Genomic DNA, 21,367 nt, shown 5'->3' on the forward strand with positions numbered 1-21,367 from the left:
AACATTAAACACTAACATGTATTTCCCTTTACAGAAAAACACATGAAATAACACTTCATCCCTAAATTGACAAAGTTCATGCAGTTCCTTACAAATCATGCTGTGAACTACAAATGAACTACAAATCCACTGCTCAGTTACGTCAACAAAAACAATATTAATGTAGTTTCAACACTAATAAATTAAACCAGTTTCAATTTGAAATATATTAAGTAGAGTGAACACAATGAAATTGTTACAGAATGCTCAAAAACATGTTACTTTAGCTCATTTCAATTAAAATGAACAAGAGCCAAAAAATAATTTTTACGTGTACATTCCCAAAGACACGCAAAACATTTAAAATAAACTGAACAGTAAATTAATAACACTGTCACTGCTGTACAGTATAATGATACTAACACTAGTTTCTCCAGCTTGAATTGTGTGTTCATCAGTAGATCACTGAGGTTTTTCACTCCAGAGTCTCCTAGTTTATTCTCACTCAGGTCCAGTTCTCTCAAGTGTGATGGGTTTGATTTCAGAGCTGAAGTCACAGCAGAACAACCTTCATCTGTCATATAACAGCAGCTTAACCTGCAATGAGAGAAAGAGAGAAGATAAAAGAAAACAGTTTAATAAAGTCAAAATGTCTTCATAAAAAGAAAACCGAGGAAGAGTGTCTGAATACCTTTGGATAATTTTTCACAATTTGGAAAAAAATAAAATGAAAATTAAATAAATTGTTCATTTAATCCAATAATTTTGTCAGGAACAAGATCGGGATCCAATTGCAGGTGCAACAAAAATTCAATATTTATTTGAAAACAAAAATGTTCAGACAAAAAGTCAGCAAAGCAGCAATAACAGCCAGCAAGTGGTCGGACGGACCAGCGCGGAGCACTTGTCCGCTTCAGCAAAGCCCACAGGAACGAAAGGCGGCAGGGCGGCAGGGCGGCGATGAATAGCTGCGGCTGAATTCCGGAGGGAGAGCGGCGTGCGAGCAGGGAGAGAGCGGGCGGAACTGCTGTGAAAAGAAGGGAATCCTGGTGGAGTAGAGCCAAAGCAGAGAGCAGGAGAGAATCCTAAAGGGCAGGCCAGCGAAAAACAAAAGTTGAAAAAAGACAGGAACGCTAGACTAGCAGGACTAGGGAAAATAAACAAAACAAGACGACTAGGGAAAAAACAGCAACTTGATGACAAGGCAAGAGAGTCAGAGCTTCCACACATAGAATAACGGACTGACGCAAGACAGAAAACACAAGGGCCGCTCGACATCCCAGAAGAGGGCCCCCAAGACCACCCCCTCAGAGAGAATGGCATCGGCCGGAGACTCCACTCCCGGGTGCTCGAACTGACGGGATAGAGCGTCGGGCTTGGCGTTTTTGGACCCGGGCCGGTACGAAAGGGTGAAGTCAAAACGAGCAAAGAAGAGTGCCCAGCGAGCCTGGAGCGAACTCAGCCTCTTGGCCGAACGGATGTATTCTAAATTTTTATGATCCGTCCAGACCAAGAAGGGCTGCGCTGACCCCTCCAACCAGTGATGCCACTCACCCAGGGCCAACTTAACCGCCAGCAGCTCCCGGTTGCCAATGTTGTAATTACGCTTAGCTGGGTTGAGGCGATGACAGAAAAAAAACTCTCCCATCCTTGGGGGAACGCTGGGACAAGACTGCGCCTACCCCGACATCAGAGGCGTCCACCTCAACAATGAATTGCCGTTCAGGATCTGGAATGGAGAAAATAGGGGCAGAGATAAACCGGGACTTTAAATTATCAAAGGCCTCCTGAGCCTGAGCACTCCAGGTGAACGGTACCTTGGTGGAGGTGCAGCTACCTGGCCGAAGTTCCTGATGAATCGCCGGTAGAAGTTGGCGAAACCCAAGAAACGCTGCAGAACCTTTCTAGTGTCGGGGACTGGCCACTCTGCAACAGCCTTGACCTTAGCCGGATCAGGCTTGATCTCCCCAGCCGAAACAACAAAGCCCAGGAACGAGACAGACTTGGCATGGAACTCGCACTTCTCCGCCTTGACATAGAGCTGATTTTCCAGCAGCCTTTGGAGGACCTGGCGAACGTGCTGAGTGTGTACCTGAAGGGATGGGGAAAAGATGAGAATATCATCGAGGTACACAAAGACAAACTGGTTAATCATGTCCCCCAACACGCTATTGACCATGCCCTGGAAGACAGCGGGGGCGTTAGTGAGCCCAAAGGGAAGGACCAGGTATTCATAGAGTCCCATGGGAGTATTAAAGGCTGTCTTCCACTCATCACCCTCACGAATGCGGATAAGATGATAGGCATTGTGGAGGTCTAATTTAGTGAAGACCTTGGCTCCCTGCAAGAGTTCAAAGGCAGACGACATTAAGGGCAAGGGGTACCTGTTTTTAACAGTAATGTCATTAAAACCTCTGTAATCTATGCAAGGACGCAGAGAGCCATCCTTCTTCTTAACAAAGAAGAACCCAGCGCCAGCAGGGGACGACGAGTGGCGAATGAGACCGGCTTTGAGGGATTCTTGAATGGGAATGGTGGCGGGGAATTGAGTGCGTGACTGAGGGGAGACAAGGGGAGAAACGGCCACCAGGACTCCCCGGTTAACTAGTGGGCCTTGGCTTTTAAAGGACAAGATAGAGCAAAGTGCCCTGACCCCCCACAGTAGAGGCAAAGGCCCTGAACCAGCCTTTGTTGTTTTTCTTGAGCAGACAATCGAATCCGCCCCAATTGAATGGGCTCCGGTTCAGCCAGTGGTGATTGAGGGGGTGGGTGGCTCTTGGACGGTAGGGTTTCCTCTAGCCTCCAGGAGGAGCGAGGAACCAAGCATCGCTGACGCAAGCGGAGACGACTCTCGACTCGTGTGGCCAGATTGATAAAGCCCTCCAGGTCCTGGGGCAGATCGTGGGTAGCAATCTCATCCTGGATGTCAAAATTAAGCCCCTCCCGAAACATAGCTCGCAGCAACCCCTCATTCCAAACGCAGGAAGCTGCTAAAGTCTTAAATAGGATGGCATATTCAGTCACTGACCGGCCCCCCTGACGGAGCCGCGCTAGCTTGGAAGCAGCTTCATCTCCCTTGACGGAGTGGTCAAAAAGCTTTGTCATCTCAGCACGAAATTCCTCAAAATCAGTGCAGAAAGAGGCACCAGCATCCCACATGGCAGCCCCCACTCACAAGCCTTTCCTGTTAGCAGAGTAATGACGTAAGCAACCTTTAATCGTTCAGTGGCATATCGGCGTGGTTGCTGTGCAAACACCAGCGAACATTGAGACAGAAACGCCCGACATGAATTAGGATCTCCATCATACAAGGGCGGGTTGTTGGCATGCGGCTCGGGCTTACGCTGGGTGAGAGAGAGGGGAACCCCTGACCTTCAGCCATTTGGACTGTGAGGGTTTCAACCTCCTGAGCAGTAGATGACAGCTGGCTGGCTTGGTGGCCAAGGAGCGCTCCTTGGTGAGCGATGGCCGAGTGAACAAATTCCTCACCCGCTGGATCCATTATTGTTCAGTCCATGCTGTCAGGAACGAGATCGGGATCCAATTGCAGGTGCAACAAAAATTCAATATTTATTTGAAAACAAAAATGTTCAGACAAAAAGTCAGCAAAGCAGCAATAACAGCCAGCAAGTGGTTGGACGGACCAGCGTGGAGCACTTGTCCGCTTCAGCAAAGCCCACAGGAACGAAAGGCGGCAGGGTGGCGATGAATAGCTGCGGCTGAATTCCGGAGGGAGAGCGGCGTGCGAGCAGGGAGAGAGCGGGTGGAACTGCCGTGAAAAGAAGGGAATCCTGGCGGAGTAGAGCCAAAGCGGAGAGCAGGAGAGAATCCTAAAGGGCATGCCAGCGAAAAACAAAAGTTGAAAAAAGAATGGAATGCTAGACTAGCAGGACTAGGGAAAATAAACAAAACATGACGACTAGGGAAAAAACGGCAACTTGATGACAAGGCAAGAGAGTCAGAGCTTCCATACATAGAATAACGGACTGACGCAAGACAGAAAACACAAGGGCTTAATAAAGGGGAGAAAATTAGGACCAAACAGGGTGCAGGTGACGGGGAAAAATATCTAACAAGGATAACAAGAGGGGCGGGGTGGACACCACAATGACAGCGCAGCACATGGCGAGCTGTCAAAACAAATGAACGTGCTCCAGGACAACAAAGCACCCGAACGACAAACACAAGACAACAAAAACTTAGGCAGACCACACTGAGATCGTGACAAATTTACACTTTTTATGGATTATGTACAATTTTTCCTGATTCTTCATAGAAGTACAAAGCATTTGTAATTCCCAAACATTAAATGTTTGTGTATTTTTGGTATTATTAGGTGAAATTATTGGATATTGGGTTGGGTATTTGACCTGCTGTGTGGGCAATAAGTGAAGTGGACAGAAACACTTACAGTTCTTCTCGATTGCTAAAACACTATACCCAGTCTTTTGAACTAAAATTTCAAAACCATAATGCCATTTTTCAAACAGCACCCCCATTTCCCTGAACTATAAACACTATTCCCCTGCTTTAACACATGAGTCAGATTTGGTGAACTGTTACTGCAAAACTCTACACACAAATCCCTACATTTCTCAGTGCTAAAACCATGTGGTCATTTAGAAAGCATTAGCATTCAATATTGTTTACGCAAGTCTGCAAAGTTTGAGCTCAATTAGCACACAATTACTCAAGTGGAAACACTAGGAGTCAAAATTTATCACACACCAATCAGAACCTTTGATGGAGATAAAAGGGCCAAAGTCAGTTTGCAGTTTGTTGCTTTTCTCAGATCAGAAATAAAATTCTGAAAACTACTTGCTCCACATCATCTAGTCACTTGTGCACATCATAAAATGTTTCTAATTTTTTTTTTTTTTTTTAACAAGTTGCATTTGCTTTGGTACATTCATGCAAATGATTTGTCTGCGGTTTTCTTACATTATCAGGTCCTACTGTCATGTTGCTCAAAATGTATTACATGTATATAGTTCTCTGTGCTATAGTCTTACCCCTCAAAACATCAAGTTATTAGCTCATCATATATGTCTTTGCAGTAAATGCAAAATTTTTGATCTAGTTGTCATAAACTGTCAAGCATATTCTACACATTTCCATTTGTCTTTTTTGTAAATTTGCCATGAAATGTTCCAGTGAATACTGACTTTCACTAATGTCGAGACAACAGATCAACCAATGATAAAGCAGTTCTCTGAAATAGCTCAAAGGCACATCTCAGGATCTCATGAACCTTCAATTAGAAAGCATATATACACAGAGGACAACACAAGAGTTCTGAATTCTGACAGTGGACTTTCTAATTTATATTTCTGCCTTTGCCCATTTTTTTTTCTCCGTCAGACCACTAGTAAAAGTGTGACTGTGAATCCTATCTGGTCTTTTTCAATCAATATCCCACATACAGTAATATGCAATTTCGGAGACGAAGAGTAGGAGGTTAAAGAAGAAGAGGAAGAGAAGAAGGAGGAGGATGGTTTTCTGGTTTTAATTTTTTCAGCATTGTTTTGAATTGATCTCATCAGTGTGTAAAACTGTGTTGTAGTGTGTGTGTTTTTGAGTTTTTGTGTGTCATGTCTGAGAGCAACATTTGTTTTTTTCAGCAAGATTGATTTGTTTTGAGTGGAGAGCTTCATTTTGACCTGGATATAGTAAGTTTGGGGAATTGAGTTAGAAGTTACGGATTTGTGTTCAGAGTTTTGCAAAAGCAAAGCATAATTTCAAGAAATGTGTTTAAGCAATTGAGAAAAACTGTAATACAACTTTCAAATGTTTAGACCACACACCACTTACTTTCCAAGACTCCATTACACAAAAATATACAGTATAGAATACAGACAGATTAACTATACAAAAATATATGAATATACATTGTGCAACAAACAAGGTAACAGTCAGTGATGGTAATGGGAAGTTAGTTTTTAAAGGGTCATGAAACCCCAGACTACTTTTTTTTTCTGAGATTTTAGCAGAGGTGTGTTTCACATCATAGAAGACAATGTTAGCATCTGTTCATTTTAATTGTTGGAGAAAAGTGGTTCATTTTGAGCTTTTGCACATTTTTTGTCTTCCAGGATTAAAATCTACATCGTGTTGATGTCACAACTGTGTTTGTCATAGTTTGTGATGTGGTAAAGAACTATAGTACTTCAATGACACGTCTGTGTCTCATAATTATTCATGACACTGTGTGTTCTTATCCAATCAGAAGACACTTTGCTTAATTATTCACAACAGCATGTGTGACAGACACTTCAGACTGGGATTTTGTGTCGATGTAGATTTTAATTCTGGAAGACGAAAATTGTATAACCAATCACACATGATTCTGTTGAGCTTATGAATGCTGTGGCCAATTTAAACTCAAATGAATGTTTCATCATGTTTTTTATAGGCTAATTAGTAACTTATAATGTTTTATTAAATTCATATTACATATAAAGTCAGTCGTATTAAACATATTTTATGGCATGACACCTATATCTGGTACTTAAGTAAAAAGACAGGTTTTTATGTATAGTTAATAGATTTCACTATTAGGCCACTTTGCTGATCGCTCATTATAGATCAACTAACATGATTGCAGTGATTCATGACATGGTGAAAAATGACTGAAAGAATAATACTGTATTAAAGTAGCTTAAGATTCATCTTAGAAGTGTGTCCCCTGAAACCACAAGGGGCCTGCAGTGTCAGTTCTAGACTGCTGTATCTGTATCATGTTAGTTGATCTATAATGAGCGATCAGCAAAGTAGCCGAATAGTGAAATCTATTAACTATGCATAAAAACCTGTCTTTTTACTTAAGTACCAGTTATGTGTCATGCCATAAAATATGTTTAATATGACTGACTTTATATGTAATGTGAATTTAATAAAACATTATAAGTTACTAATTAGCCTATAACACTTTTAGCGATGACTCATCTGAACGCCTCTGATTGGCCATTGCATTTATAAACTCAACAGAATCATGTATGATTGGTTATAATACGCAGTGCTGTAAAAAACACGCATGTCTCTGGCTCAGAACCAGCTAGTGAACACAGATTTGAATTTAGCAGCTAGTGATGTTTTTCTTGGACCAATTTTGTCGATATGCAAATTTTAATGAGTCTAAAGTGGCTGGACTGGTCCTTTTTACACTGAACTTGACTAGCAAACCCTGACTGCCCATCGGGGATGTCATCTGGGCTGCCTGCCATGGGTTTCAGAGCCATGCACACCTCTGCCAATGACAGTGAGTGATGTGTCCAAAATACCCTCTGAGTCCAGAATCCTATGCTTTTGGCTGATGATTGGTGCCTCAAACTGAGGCAAACTTGAATTCAATCAGCTCATGTGGGAGTGTGGTCTTGGTACTCATGACTCCCTGGCTTTTCTGCTAGTACTCTGTGATGAGCTGCAGGATTTGTCACATGCACTGGGAATCTGCAGTGATGTAATATCCCCCCAGAATCAGACTATAATGTCTCTTGGCTTCCTATTTGATTTCCATAGTTTGAATCTGGCCTTTTTGTATTCCTCAAAGTCACCTGATCAAACATGGTGGAAAAAAGTGTGTAGCACGGCCTGCACCTCACAGTTGGGGATCACACCTCACTCGGGACAATCCCCTAGCTCTTTGATAAAGAGGTGGAACTCTACTTAATTTCTACACAATCTCAGGATTGGATGGACCAATATTTCCTTTCTTTTTCTCTTTTTAAGAAGAAAGAGGACAACAAAATCATGTTTGTAGACTCCATTTTGTATTGTTCTGTGATTATTTATTTTTTTAATACTCATCTGTGATGAGTGGGGTGGGGCTGAGAGCCATGGGAATGGAATGAGGTCGGTGGAGTTTAATGATAATGAGCGACACCTGCGCCACTCACCAGTCTCAAGTCCCACGGAGGAGCTTTGGAAGGATAAAAGGCGGAGTGATGACAATGGAAGACGAGACAGGACCAGGCCTGGACTTTATTTTGCGTTTTGTGTGTGGTAGTCATCTATGAGGGGCTGCTACTTTACTTTTGCATTTTGTTTATTTTATTATTAAAGGGGTCATCAGATGCTAAGTTCACTTTTACATGTTGTTTGAACATTAATGTGCGTTGTCAGTGTATGTACAAATCTACCCTATAATGATAAAAATCCATGCAGTGGTTTTTAATTAATCTGTAAAACTAATATCCCCTTTTTCAAATCGAGCCATTCTCAGATGCCTGTTGTTGTGCCGTCACACCCAAAGAGGCCACTCCCACGATAGTTGATTGACATGAGCTCTTACCTCAAATCAGCTGTCACAGTCCAGTAACTTTCCATGTTTTGTTGCCGGAGCAGGGATGTAAATTAGACAAGAATATCTCAGATTGAGCGATTGATGTGTTGTGTTGCTGGATGTAATAATGAACGTAGTGGTCGTCATTTACTCCCGACATCTGAGCCGCTGAAGATGCAGTAGATTACATTTGTTTGTGAAGGGAATGCACCTCCTGATCTACATATATCCGTCTATGTTCGCGCGAATCATTCATGATCCAGCTTCACTTACAGCACAAGTGAGTATAAGTGTTTTTTTATGAATATTTGCGATCGCCTTTCCTTATAGCGTGGAAGTTAGGAAGTTTAGCGGCTAATGTAAACAAGACTGTCTTTCCACAGAGAGAAGAGAGGGGCGGGGTGAGCAGAACTTTTGATTAAGACCCTAAAGAATCGTATCAACTTGTGGAAAATGGGCATCTGATGACCCCTTTAAAGTGTTTGAATGTTCGCTGGTTCCCGCCTCCTCCTTCCCATTCTACGAACTGTGTTACAGCATTAGACTCAATGTTTAAGGTTCTGTGCACGATTAATTTTTAGGATAACAAATACAAAAAAATAATTTCAGTTAGAATTGTGCGACACTCAATTGTGTTTACGGATGCCATAGGAATGAATGAGAAGTGCCGTAAGCGGAATCTCACCTGTCGTGAAAAGTCAGGGACTTCTCTTATAAAACTGCATTTCTTTTGTGGTAAACTCTAAAAACAGTTCAATCCAAAAGTATTGTTTAGTGTAACATATGTTGAAGACTCTTTATTTTACACTTTAACAGTTTTACTTACTGGATGAGCTCGTTTAAGAAGCTTCTGTAGACATCGTTAGATACTATAAAGTGTTTTGGTTTTGGTGTTTTGTTCAAGTGATTTTAATCATTTTGATTCTTGTATGTGAATGTTACTGACCTCAATCTCTCCAGTTTACAGTGTGAATCCTTCAGTAAGTCACATAAGTGATTCACTTCTGTGTTGTTTATTAGATTCCAGCTCAGGTCCAGTTCTCTCAGGTGTGATGGGTTTGATTTCAGAGCTGAAGTCAGGATGAGACACTGTTTCTCTGTAATACTGCATGCCCACAGACTGAAAACAGAAAGAGAAAAGACAATGAATCAGATCTATGATGCATCATGAACAAATGCCATACATTCACTAATAAACCAGCAAAATTATGGAAACTTCTAATATATGAATGAACCAACCAATAGAGGAGTATTTGAGAAGACTAGTTACAATCCAAGTCTGAACCCTCAGTCAACAAATAAGTGAATTTTGCCAATGAAAATTAATATAGAAACAGTAGTAAATTTAACAACATTAAATGGTCTATTTTCACATTTCTGTTTACACTGGTTTCACACTGGATGCGGAAGCAGAGCAGAGGCAGCAGAGAAGTGTGTATTCAGGGCAGGGCTTAAAAACGAAAAAAAAAAAAATCCATTCGGTTCACTCCAAGCAGAATTGATATTATAACGTTTCTGTTCTTGCGTTCCTCATTGAACAATACGTTCCGAAAACGGTTTTCTAGAAAAAATACCGGTTAATAAACGTTATTTTATTACACGGCGCGATAGATAGATAGATAGATAGATAGATAGTGTGCCTTTTAATAACATGTTTGGCATTATGTTTACAAATGATTAAACCAAATTCCGTGTTCGTGTCATTTGTAAACTACGTTTACGAACGAACTTCTTTAAAACCGAAAGTAAACGAGTTCACCTGGAAACTTTTCTATTTTTTTCAAAAGGATGCATTTTGCTGTCATTTTGATTTTACACAAATAAAAAGACATTTTTTTTTGTTTGTTTTCATTTCGAATGACTGTAAATGACAGAGTATTAAGGTGTTTCCGCTGCTGAGGAAAGAAGTGATGGCGCTGGCGCCTCGCGTGCTCACACAACATATCACTGCACTGTTCATTATCAAAGTAAAAAGTTATTATGCTTAATTAAATGTGTCTGTTGTACAACACCATATAGGTTAAAGGTATCATCACTTGTATAGATGCTGCCTGTTATTTTACTTGCATATTTGGACCCGACTGAAGCTTTCTTTACAAAAATATTTTAGCAGGTAAATCGCAAACAGGCTATGCCTTTCGGCTTTTAAAATAAATGTTGTTTATAATGGCACTATTTTATTTTACATGGCTACTTATATTTTTTATTCTTATTAATGCTCTGAATACCATTCATTTAAAGATTTGCCATGGAGTGAGGTGAAGTAAATGTTAATAGTGTTTATATGTACAAGTTTGCGTTGCAGTCCAGTGTGCAAGTGCGCAGCAGTTCGTGGCGCAAACAAGGCAGTGCGTTTTACTCAGAGTATGCATTTTAATACCTCTGTTGTTCTCTGGTTATCAAATAGTCAGAATGACAGTTCTTGTGTGATTGTTAGGCCTACACCCAAGTCAATGACTATTATTTTCTTTTTGTATTAGTGTTTAAAATATTTAATGCACAACTAATCTAGTTATTTATATCTTAATTTATTATTATTATTATTTTATTTTTTTTTTATTGGGCAACCAGGGCAAGCTGCCATCAAAATGACAGCCATCAAACCCTGCCAACTAATGCAAAGCTCAAGTAAATGTATGCCTACATAGACGAAAGCCCCGTCTAGGTTCTGCCCGGGTACTGGTTGTGTCGAGCCATCGTTAGTGTGGTTGTTTAATGAGAAAAATATTAAATATAGTTGCAATAAACGTGTTAATTATCCGTTTAACTGCAGCTGTGGAGGAGTATTATTCTGCGCAAAACTTCGGAAGAACTGACTGAGGGATGGTTTGATCCTCGGCTGACCAATCAGCAGAAAGGGGCGTTTCGTTCTGCCCATGTGTAGAAATCGAATATTCAAGCTGTTTATTCATTTTTCCACCCCTGAACAAAAAATGAAAAATCAAGCTGAATTCTTGTTTTTCGTTTTTCTGGAAAAAAAATTAAAAAACGAAAAAGGAGCCGTTTTCTCATGTTTCTTCTTTCAATATTAAATCAAAACACGAATGGACGAATGATACGCGGATTGATTCTAAACATACCTTTGCACATGAAACAGCCAGGTGCTTGGTAACCTTAAGCTCGTCACATCAGAAACGGCTCTGCTTATGACGTCTGCTTCGCGGGCATTTCACGTTGTATGCGTCACCGTTGCATTTGCGCACACAATTTAAATTCATGTTTTTGGTCTGCCAAATTGATATAATAAAGAGAACGATAAAAATACCGTTATTAACCGGTTAATTTGGAATTCCTGTTTCCGTTTCTGTTCAGAACGATTAAAATTGATTTTGTTTTCGTTTTTGTTTTTGTTCCTGTTCATTAAGAAAGCCAACTTAAAATTGATTTTATTATTCTTCTTCTTTTTCTTCTTCTTCTTATTTTTCTGACCGCAAATTTTTTGGACACTAACTCCTCCTAGACCGTTCAAGCTACACACTCCAAACTCGGGTCAGATCTTCATACTGTTCTGACTTAGTGTGCTATATCTTTTCAGACTGGTTTGAGTTACGGTTTTCTTAAAAATTAATATTAAAAATCATAAAAAGTCCCATAGACTTTCATTGACCAAAAGTCCATGTTTGTTTGAACTATGTTTAATGTAAACTGCTAGAAGCCATTGATACGCAATTAAGCTTTAAGCTATCTATGTTCTTTCTAACTAATAACTAATCTATCTATCTATCTATCTATCTAGACTGGTTTATCTTTCTTAAAAATTAATATTAAAAATCATATCTATCTATAGACTTTCAAACATTTGATCTAAAGTCTATCTTTCTTTGAACTATCTTTAATCTAAACTTCAAAGCTTTATCTATCTATCTATCTATCTATCTATCTATGTTCTTTCTAACTAATAACTAATCTATCTATCTATCTATCTATCTATCTATCTATCTATCTATCTAACTATCTATCTATCTATCTACCTTCAAACATTATCTATCTATCTATCTATCTATCTATCTATCTTCAAACCTTTATCTATCTATCTATCTATCTATCTATCTATCTATCTATCTATCTATCTATCTATCTATCTTCAAACCTTATCTATCTATCTATCTGTCTATCTATCTATCTATCTATCTTCAAACCTTATCTATCTATCTATCTGTCTATCTATCTGTCTGTCTATCTATCTATCTATCTATCTATCTATCTATCTATCTATCTTCAAACCTTATCTATCTATCTATCTATCTATCTATCTATCTATCTATCTATCTTCAAACCTTATCTATCTATCTATCTATCTATCTATCTATCTATCTATCTATCTATCTATCTATCTATCTATCTTCAAACCTTATCTATCTATCTACCTATCTATCTATCTATCTATCTATCTTCAAACCTTATCTATCTATCTATCTATCTATCTATCTATCATCTATCTATCTATCTACCTATCTATCTATCTATCTATCTATCCAATAATGTATGCAAAAGCGACTTGCTAGCGACTTGCTAATCATGCTAGCGACTTGCTAATCATGTTAAAATCATGCTAGAAACTTGCTAGTCATGCTAAAATCATGCTAACGACTTGCTAAAATCATGCTAGCGACTTGCTAGTCATGCTAAAATCATGCTAGTGACTTGCTAATCAAGCTAAAATCATGCTAGCTAGTCATGCTAAAATCATGCTAGCGACTTGCTAGTCATGCTTAAAATCATGCTAGCGACTTGCTAAAATCATGCTAAAATCATGCTAGTCTAGCTAAAATCATGTTGACTTGCTAATCATGCTAAAATCATGCTAGTGACTTGCTAGTCATGCTAAAATCATGCTAGTGACTTGCTAGTCATGTTAAAATCATGCTAGTGACTTGCTAGTCATCCTAAAATCATGCTAGTGACTTGCTAGTCATGTTAAAATCATGCTAGTGACTTGCTAGTCATGTTAAAATCATGCTAATGAGTTGCTAACGATCCTAAAATCATGCTAGTGACTTGCTAGTCATGTTAAAATCATGCTAGTGACTTGCTAGTCATGCTAAAATCATACTTAGTCATGCTAAAATCATGCTAATGACTTGCTAGTCATCCTAAAATCATGCTAGCAACTTGCTAGTAATGCTAAAATCATGCTAGTGACTTCCTAGTCATGTTAAAATCATGCTAGCAACTTGCTAGTAATGCTAAAATCATGCTAGTGACTTCCTAGTCATGTTAAAATCATGCTAATGATTTGCTAGTCATCCTAAAATCATGTTGGCGACTTGCTAATCATGCTAAAATCATGCTAGCGACTTGCTAGTCATGCTTAAAATCATGTTGGCGACTTGCTAATCATGCTAAAATCATGCTAGTGACTTGCTAGTCATGCTAAAATCATGCTAGTGACTTGCTAGTCATGCTAAAATCATGCTAGTGACTTGCTAGTCATGTTAAAATCATGCTAGCAACTTGCTAATCATGCTAAAGTCGTGCTAATGATTTGCTAGTCATCCTAAAATCATGCTAGCGACTTGCTAGTCATGCTAAAATCATGCTAGGAACTTGCTAGTAATGCTAAAATCATGCTAGCGACTTGCTAGTCATGCTAAAATCATGTTGGCGACTTGCTAATCATGCTAAAATCATGTTAGTGACTTGCTAGTCATGCTTACAGTTTTTCTCAGTCGCTTTGGTGCATTTCTCACAACACTATTTACATTTGCACAACAGTTAATGCATTTCTCAAAACAATTAGTACAAACTGCAAAACCTAGTTGATAACCTGCAAAAGCGTGTCACTTGCTCAAAATGGATAGCTCATTCCTCAAAAGCAAGTATTCATGTCAATGAAAGTGTCAGTGTCATCAAGATGAAAAGTCCTGACACCATTGTTTATGAACAAGATAGTCAAATGGCTTTGTCATGTTTTCATTATGACAGTTTACTCTGTAAATTTTTTCCTATGCAAAAAAGTCAGATTTTGGTGAAACTTCCTGAAAATGCTCAAGACAGCACTATATACTATTTGCACAGCCATTTGAAAACTACAGTAAAGCTAGACATTACTGTATTTAGTGAGGTATCTGAGTACAAGACACTGAATATGTATGTTTCACATTTTTACTGCATATGCTCTTTGCAATTCTAATTTATTCAAAGCATTGTGCAAACGAATAAATACACCCTTATTTACAACAAACATAAACTACCTTTGGGTAGAGCTGTGCACAATTGTAAACAATATTGCAGTACATATTGGAACTGAACCTACAACATACATAGGTCTGTAAATCATTCATGCACATTTGCAGAAATTGTTCAATTTAGAAGACATTTTCAGGAAAAAAAAGATTTAAAATTTTTTATAAAATTTGCTTGACAGATTTTGACAACTAGTTCAACATTTTTGTATGTAATGACTCAAGCAATGAAATGAGGACTATTAGTTTTATATGGAATGACTATTCAGCATTCACAAGTTTAGTTAATTTTGACTGACATGACATAAGCAAATGATAATGTTATAAAACAGCAGAGAGTTGTATGAAAGCAATTGATGTCCAAAAGCATTTGCAATTTGTTGGAAGGAATGAGAAACTGCTACTATGATGTGCACAAATGACTAAATGTTGTGGAGGTTGAAGTAAATGTTGTGCAAATGTAAATAGTGTTGTGAGAAATGCACCAAAGCGACTGAGAAAAACTGTAAATCCTGCTAGCGACTTTGCTAGTCATGCTAAAATAATGCTAGTGACTTGCTAGTCATGCTAAAATCATGCTAGCGACTTGCTAGTCATGTTAAAATCATGCTAATGATTTGCTAGTCATGTTAAAATCATGCTAGCGACTTGCTAGTCATGCTAAAATCATGCTAGCGACTTGTTAATCATGCTAAAATAATGCTAAAATTATGCTAAAATCATGCTAGCGACTTGCTAGTAATGTTAAAATCATGCTAGCGACTTGCTAGTCATGCTAAAATCATGCTAGCGACTTGCTAATCATGTTAAAATAATGCTAGCAACTTGCTAGTCATGCTAAAATCATGCTAGCGACTTGCTAAAATCATGCTAGCGACTTGCTAGTCATGCTAAAATCATGCTAAAATCATGCTATTGCTAATCATGCTAAAATCATGCTAGGGACTTGCTAGTAATGCTAAAATCATGCTAGCGACTTGCTAGTAATGCTAAAATCATGCTAGCGACTTGCTATTCATGCTAAAATCATGCTAGTGACTTGCTAAAATCATGCTAACGACTTGCTAGTCATGCTAAAAATCATGTTGGCGACTTGCTAATCATGCTAAAATCATGCTAGCGACTTGCTAGTCATGCTTAAATCCTGCTAGCGACTTTGCTAGTCATGCTAAAATCATGCTAGTGACTTGCTAGTCATGTTAAAATCATGTTATTGATTTGCTAGTCATCCTAAAATCATGCTAGCGACTTGCTAGTCATGCTAGAATCATGTTGGCGACTTGCTAATCATGCTTAAACCATGCCAGCGACTTGCTTTCTATCATGCTAGCAACATGCTTTCTTTCTAATCTAATCTTTCTAACTAATCTTTCTTTCCTTTCTAACAAATCTTTCTTTTTTCTTTCGTTCTAACTAATCTTTCTTTCTTTTTTCTTTCTTTCTAACCAGTCTTTCTTCTTTCTTTCTAGCTAATCTTTCTTTTTTCTTTTTCTTTCTTTCTAACTAATATTTCTTTTCTTTCTTGCTTACTTTTCTTTCTAACTAATCTTTCTTTTTTCTTTTTTACTTTTCTTTCTTTCTTACTAATCTTTCTTTTTTCTTTTTTACTTTTCTTTCTTTCTTACTTTTCTTTCTTACTTTCTTTCTTTTTTTTTTTCTTTCTAACTAATCTTTTTTTTTTCTTTCTTCTTTCTAAACTAATCTTTCATTCTTTCTAACTAATCTTTCTTTCTTTCTTTTTCTTTCTAACTAATTTTTCTTTTTTTTTTTTTTTATTTATAACTAATCTTTCTTTCTTTCTTTATCTTTCAAACTAATTTTATTTCAAACTTTTTTTTCTTTAAACTAAAAGCTTTTTTAAACTCTTAAAACTTATTGCCTATCTATCTTCAAACTTTAAGTTTCAAACTAAAACTATTTCAAACTGAAAACCTTTTCGTTTTTCTTTAAACTAAAAGCTTTTAAAACTGATTCAAACTTACTGCAGCATGCGGCCATTGTACTTTCATACTGGCAGTGTTTGTCGTATGCAGCTGAACCGCGGCTTGTGTACTGCAAATACAGCTGATTATGGTCCATTCGGTCACGTTCGTCCATTCTGTCATGTGCTATGATTTATGATATAGGCAACACGTGATGCGGCCGTGTCCCCCTCTGTCCCACACACACGTGCATATAACATGCTGTACATAGGTAGTTTACAAGATAAAAAATAATCTTAAAGTTAATAAGTGCCTCTAGTTTTAAGCCTTTTAAGCTTGAGCAATAACAATAAATTATTGAATACATTTTCAGACAAACGTCATCTTAATGATTCCCAGTTTGGTTTAAAATAATTAAAGAAACAGTTTTTCAATAAAGAAAATTTGTTGACATGACATGGTTAGATTCAGATGGTAAATATCATATGTTATGTATAATATTACAATACATACTATATACATAATATTATATTACAGAGATAATCAACATCGTTTATAATATTATATTATATTATATTTAAAACATGATATTAAACATATCATTAATAAAAAAAAATATATAATTTGTTGGTACTACTGTAAATTTATATTAAATTATTATGTGATCTCCTTCAGTGCTTTTAGAATCTTCACTTTTTAAAATGATTTTGTGTCTGTATTTTAAAATATGTTAACACATTTTAATGACAACAGCCTATTTATTGATCATTTTATTTATCAAAATAAGCAGAAAATAGTACAAACTTTGCTAATGCGACTGTTTTGATCAAGTATTAACTTAACATTTATTAAAAACATAGCTAAAGTAGGCTATATACTGTGTGCCCCACGCTGGTGAGCCTTTTACCCCATGATTGTGAAACACGAAACTCACTTAAGATTTTGTGGTGAAATTGTTATTTTTCATGTTAATCAGGTCAATTTTGATCAAGAACAATGCACTGTAGCTTTAATCCAGTGTAAGCAGTGCTACAAAAATAGACTCAGCGCTGAAATGATCGCAGCACTGCTGCTTCTGCTCTGCTCCTGCTACAAGCTGCCATATCGCCACTGCGTACGATGTCAATGCTCTAATCTGTTAACATGGGAGCCAAAATAAATATGTGCTGCTCACATCCTGCTAATGTGTGCAGTGTGAAACCAGCATTAAACTTTAATCTCACTGTCACTGCTATAGAGTATAATGATACTAACTCTAGTTTCTCCAGCTTGAATTGTGTGTTCATCAGTAGATCACTGAGGTTTTTCACTCCAGAGTCTCCTAGTTTATTCTCACTCAGGTTCAGTTCTCTCAGGTGTGATAGGTTCGATTTCAGAGCTGAAGTCACAGCAGAACAACCTTCATCTGTCATATAACACCTGCTTAACCTGCAATGGCAAAAACAGCATAAAATAAGAAAAGAAAATATTATCATTATTATCATGTTTTTATTTGATTCAAACAAAGGTTTAGGATCTATGATGATCATAATATTGAAGAGGCATTTAGTTCCCAATAGTTTGTTTTGAGTCACGTTAGTTTTGTATGAGGGCAGGCACTGCTTCTACTTACTTCTTTTACTTTATTTTATTTATTTAATGCCTCCATTCTTTATTCTCTAATCAAAGGCTGATTTCTGCATTTACACACTTGCTATATATAAAAAAAAAAACCTGCTTTAAACAATACAACCTTAGATCTGTTGTCTTAAAATAAATAAACTTCAACTGTACTAACTCTAGTTTCTCCAGCTTGAATTGTGTGTTTATCAGTAGATCACTGAGGTTTTTCACTCCAGAGTCTCCTAGATTATTCTCACTCAAGTCCAGTTCTCTCAGGTGTGATGGGTTTGATTTCAGAGCTGAAGTCAGGATGAGACACTGTTCCGCTGTAATACTACAATCACACAGACTGAGGACAGAAAGAGAAAAGACAATGAATCAGATCTATGATGATCAACTTACTAATGTGTTTTGCATCTTCCAGCAGATGTTTGCTGACAAATAAACAGTGATATCTGTGTGCAGTTAACATGAAGAAAGACTACACATAGTTAATTTAAATATACTACAAACTACACAAACATTACAAAATGTATGCAAATGTTGAAAATCAGCAAAATTACCCATTAAGATGTGAGCTACTTATCCAAGTTACGAGGTTTCACTTGCTAACATTAACTACATTAGTTAACATGAACTGATGATGAACAACTAGTACAGCATTTAATAACCTTAACGTTTCAACATTTACTAATAGTTTTAAATTCAATAGTTTTCTGTTAATTTATTAATACACTGTGAACTGACATAAATAATAAAAAACTAAATAAACTAACATTAACAAATTAATAAATGCTGTCAAAATATTGAACTAATGTTAACAAATTAAATTGTTACTGTTTTCTGTTGTCATAAATCACTTTAGTCTCACATATCAATGTTCAAACATACTGTAGACTAAACAATTACAAGTCAACAACAAAGACAGTCTGCTTATAAAAATATTTTACTTTGCATGTGTTTTCATTTAAGCAATAATATATATTTTGTTAAACTGAAGACATTCAAACAAGTCTGAAAATGCAGCTCATTTCTAAAAACAAAAACAAACAAACAAACAAAAAAGCAGCAATCAGTAAACATGATTACATTCAGCAGTCATATGTTTATCTGACTTTGGCACTTATATTGATTTCACACAAAATTAAACTGTGAAAGTGTAGTTTTGCTCTTTTAAATCAATGTATAATTTCCATATATCTGTGTGTGGAACTAATAATCATTCTTTTACAATCTACTGAATATAGACTGATCCATTAAATATATATATATATATATTGAAAATATTGATTTTGTCTATATGTATGAATGTGACTAAAACTAATAAAAACTAAAATGACAGCTTCACACAAAGACTAGACTAAAACTAAAATTAAAACAGGCCACCAAGAACAACACTACCCTTATGACTAGTTTTGTGGTCCAGGTTCACATATAATCATCAGCCAGTGTGTGCAGTATTGATCTCATTGATGTGGTGTTGAGTGTAGCTGTTGGTGAAATGTACTCACTTCAGTATCTTCAGCTCACACACAGGATTCTTCAGTCCCTCACAGATCTCTTTGACTCCTGAATCCAGCAGATTACTGTTGTTCAGGTTCATCTCTTTCAGGATGGTTTTGGAGGAGAGAACAGTAGCTAGAACTGAACAGCTTTTCTCTGCCAGCTTACAATTATTCAGCCTGAACACAAAATCAGCATTTCAGTAATGACCACTTTCATCATGTAAATTTATTACAGTTATATTGCATACTGTTAGTGTTGGTGGTATCAGCTGATGTGAGCTTGACTGACGTGTTCTGCCTGAACTAACGCAATGCTTGATTATTATTGTTCAGCACATATTCAACACACATCAGATCAACAGCTCTTCATATCTGATTACACATGTGACTGACAGTCTTTAATAATGAATAATCAATAAGGTTTCAATGTATAAATCATGTTCACTCACATTATTTTCTCCAGTTTGCTATGAGAGTCCATCAAAAGAGCAGAGAGTTTCTCCCCATCCAGATCTCCTAATTTATCTCCACTCAGATCCAGTTTTTTCAGTAGTAATGGACTTTTACCCAAAACTCCAGTGAGATACTCACATGCTTCCTCTGCAGCAGGACTTTTCAAAAACCTACAGGAAGCAGATAAGGATTTCAGATCATTTATATTTTTGAATTATTTTTGCCACAAATTCTGTTGTGTGTCTGTTGAATTTCTCTGAAATGCTATTTAATTCCAGTTCATGTCATTCCTATTCAACAATGGTGCATTTGACTCTTCTATCTATTTTCATACAGCTGATTTCACATCTGTGGATCATTTTTAAATATTCAAGGTCTTTTTCACCTGATGGTCTTTAATGAACAGAGTTCATCATGTAGTAAATCATTGAGCTCCTTCACTCCTGATTGTCCAGGATCATTTCCTGTGAGATCCAGCTCTATCAGGTGTGAAGGGTTTGATCTCAGAGCTGAAGCCAGAGCTTTATAACCTTCTTCAGTGATACTGCAGTCTGAAAGCCTAGAACCAGAATGAAAATGTCACAGTCAGCTGATTAATCAGTTATTTTAGAAATGACGTAAATCCATAACAGAATTCTATTTTATTCCTTATACAAAGGAACTAAACTGTAAAGCAAAATCTGACAACTGAATATCGATTCAAACAAAAAAGGGAACTTTAAATTGTCAGACATCAATTCACTGTAGTATCTCCAGCTTACAGTCACTTTCAAGCTTTAAACTTCTAATGCTCCTCATTTGTGAGGTACACTTGTGCCCTTCATAGTCAAATGAGACTGACACCTGAAATCTAACTTTTCTTTTAAGTAAAATCAGTGTAATATATTTTTGTTCTATATAGTACTGTGCAATAGTCTTAGGCCACTAGTATTTTCACCAGCTAAAAAAACAGTTTTAAGTCAGTTATTTCTATCTTTTGTTGTAATGTTGTAGGGTGTAACTTTTAGCCATTAATTGTAATAATCCAGTGAGATATTTGTCTGACAACAGCCAGTGCTCCACACAGAGATCTGATCTCATCATCATTCAGTCTGTCTGGAATGACATGAGGAAACAGAACAAACTGAGTCTAAATCCATAAGAACTGTGGCAACGTCTCAAAGATGCTTCAAAGGGGTCATCGATGCCCATTTTCCACAAGTTGATATGATTTTTTAGGGTCTTAATGAAAAGTATCTAATATACTTTGATTAAAAATTCTCAATGGTTTTGTAAAACAACATCCTTTTTGCCATGTCAAAATGAGCTCAGCAAAAATCATCTCATTCTAAGGGGTTGTTCCTTTAAATGCAAATGAGCTCTGCTCGCCCCGCCCCTCTCTTCTCTTGTGGAAAAGACTGTGTTGTTTACATTAGCCGCATTTAGCTGCGTTAGCCGCGT

At 37.2% G+C, this 21,367-nt stretch overlaps 1 protein-coding gene across 1 annotated transcript; it reads right to left on the bottom strand.

The window, feature by feature from the left end:
- Positions 1-377: 377 nt before the first annotated feature.
- On the bottom strand, positions 378-20,487 carry LOC127157672 (ribonuclease inhibitor-like; the record flags this gene model as incomplete). Its single annotated transcript, XM_051100926.1, has 7 exons — positions 20,313-20,487; positions 19,924-20,097; positions 19,481-19,651; positions 18,145-18,318; positions 17,622-17,795; positions 9,207-9,380; positions 378-576 (listed from the first exon to the last, which is right to left on the bottom strand). Coding segments are annotated over exons 2-7 (924 nt in total), but the record flags the coding sequence as incomplete, so codon positions are not given.
- Between the last annotated feature and the right edge of the window lie 880 nt (positions 20,488-21,367).

The sequence above is a fragment of the Labeo rohita genome, unplaced genomic scaffold, assembly GCF_022985175.1.
Source record: "Labeo rohita strain BAU-BD-2019 unplaced genomic scaffold, IGBB_LRoh.1.0 scaffold_1152, whole genome shotgun sequence".
Classification (NCBI taxonomy): Eukaryota; Metazoa; Chordata; class Actinopteri; order Cypriniformes; family Cyprinidae; genus Labeo; species Labeo rohita.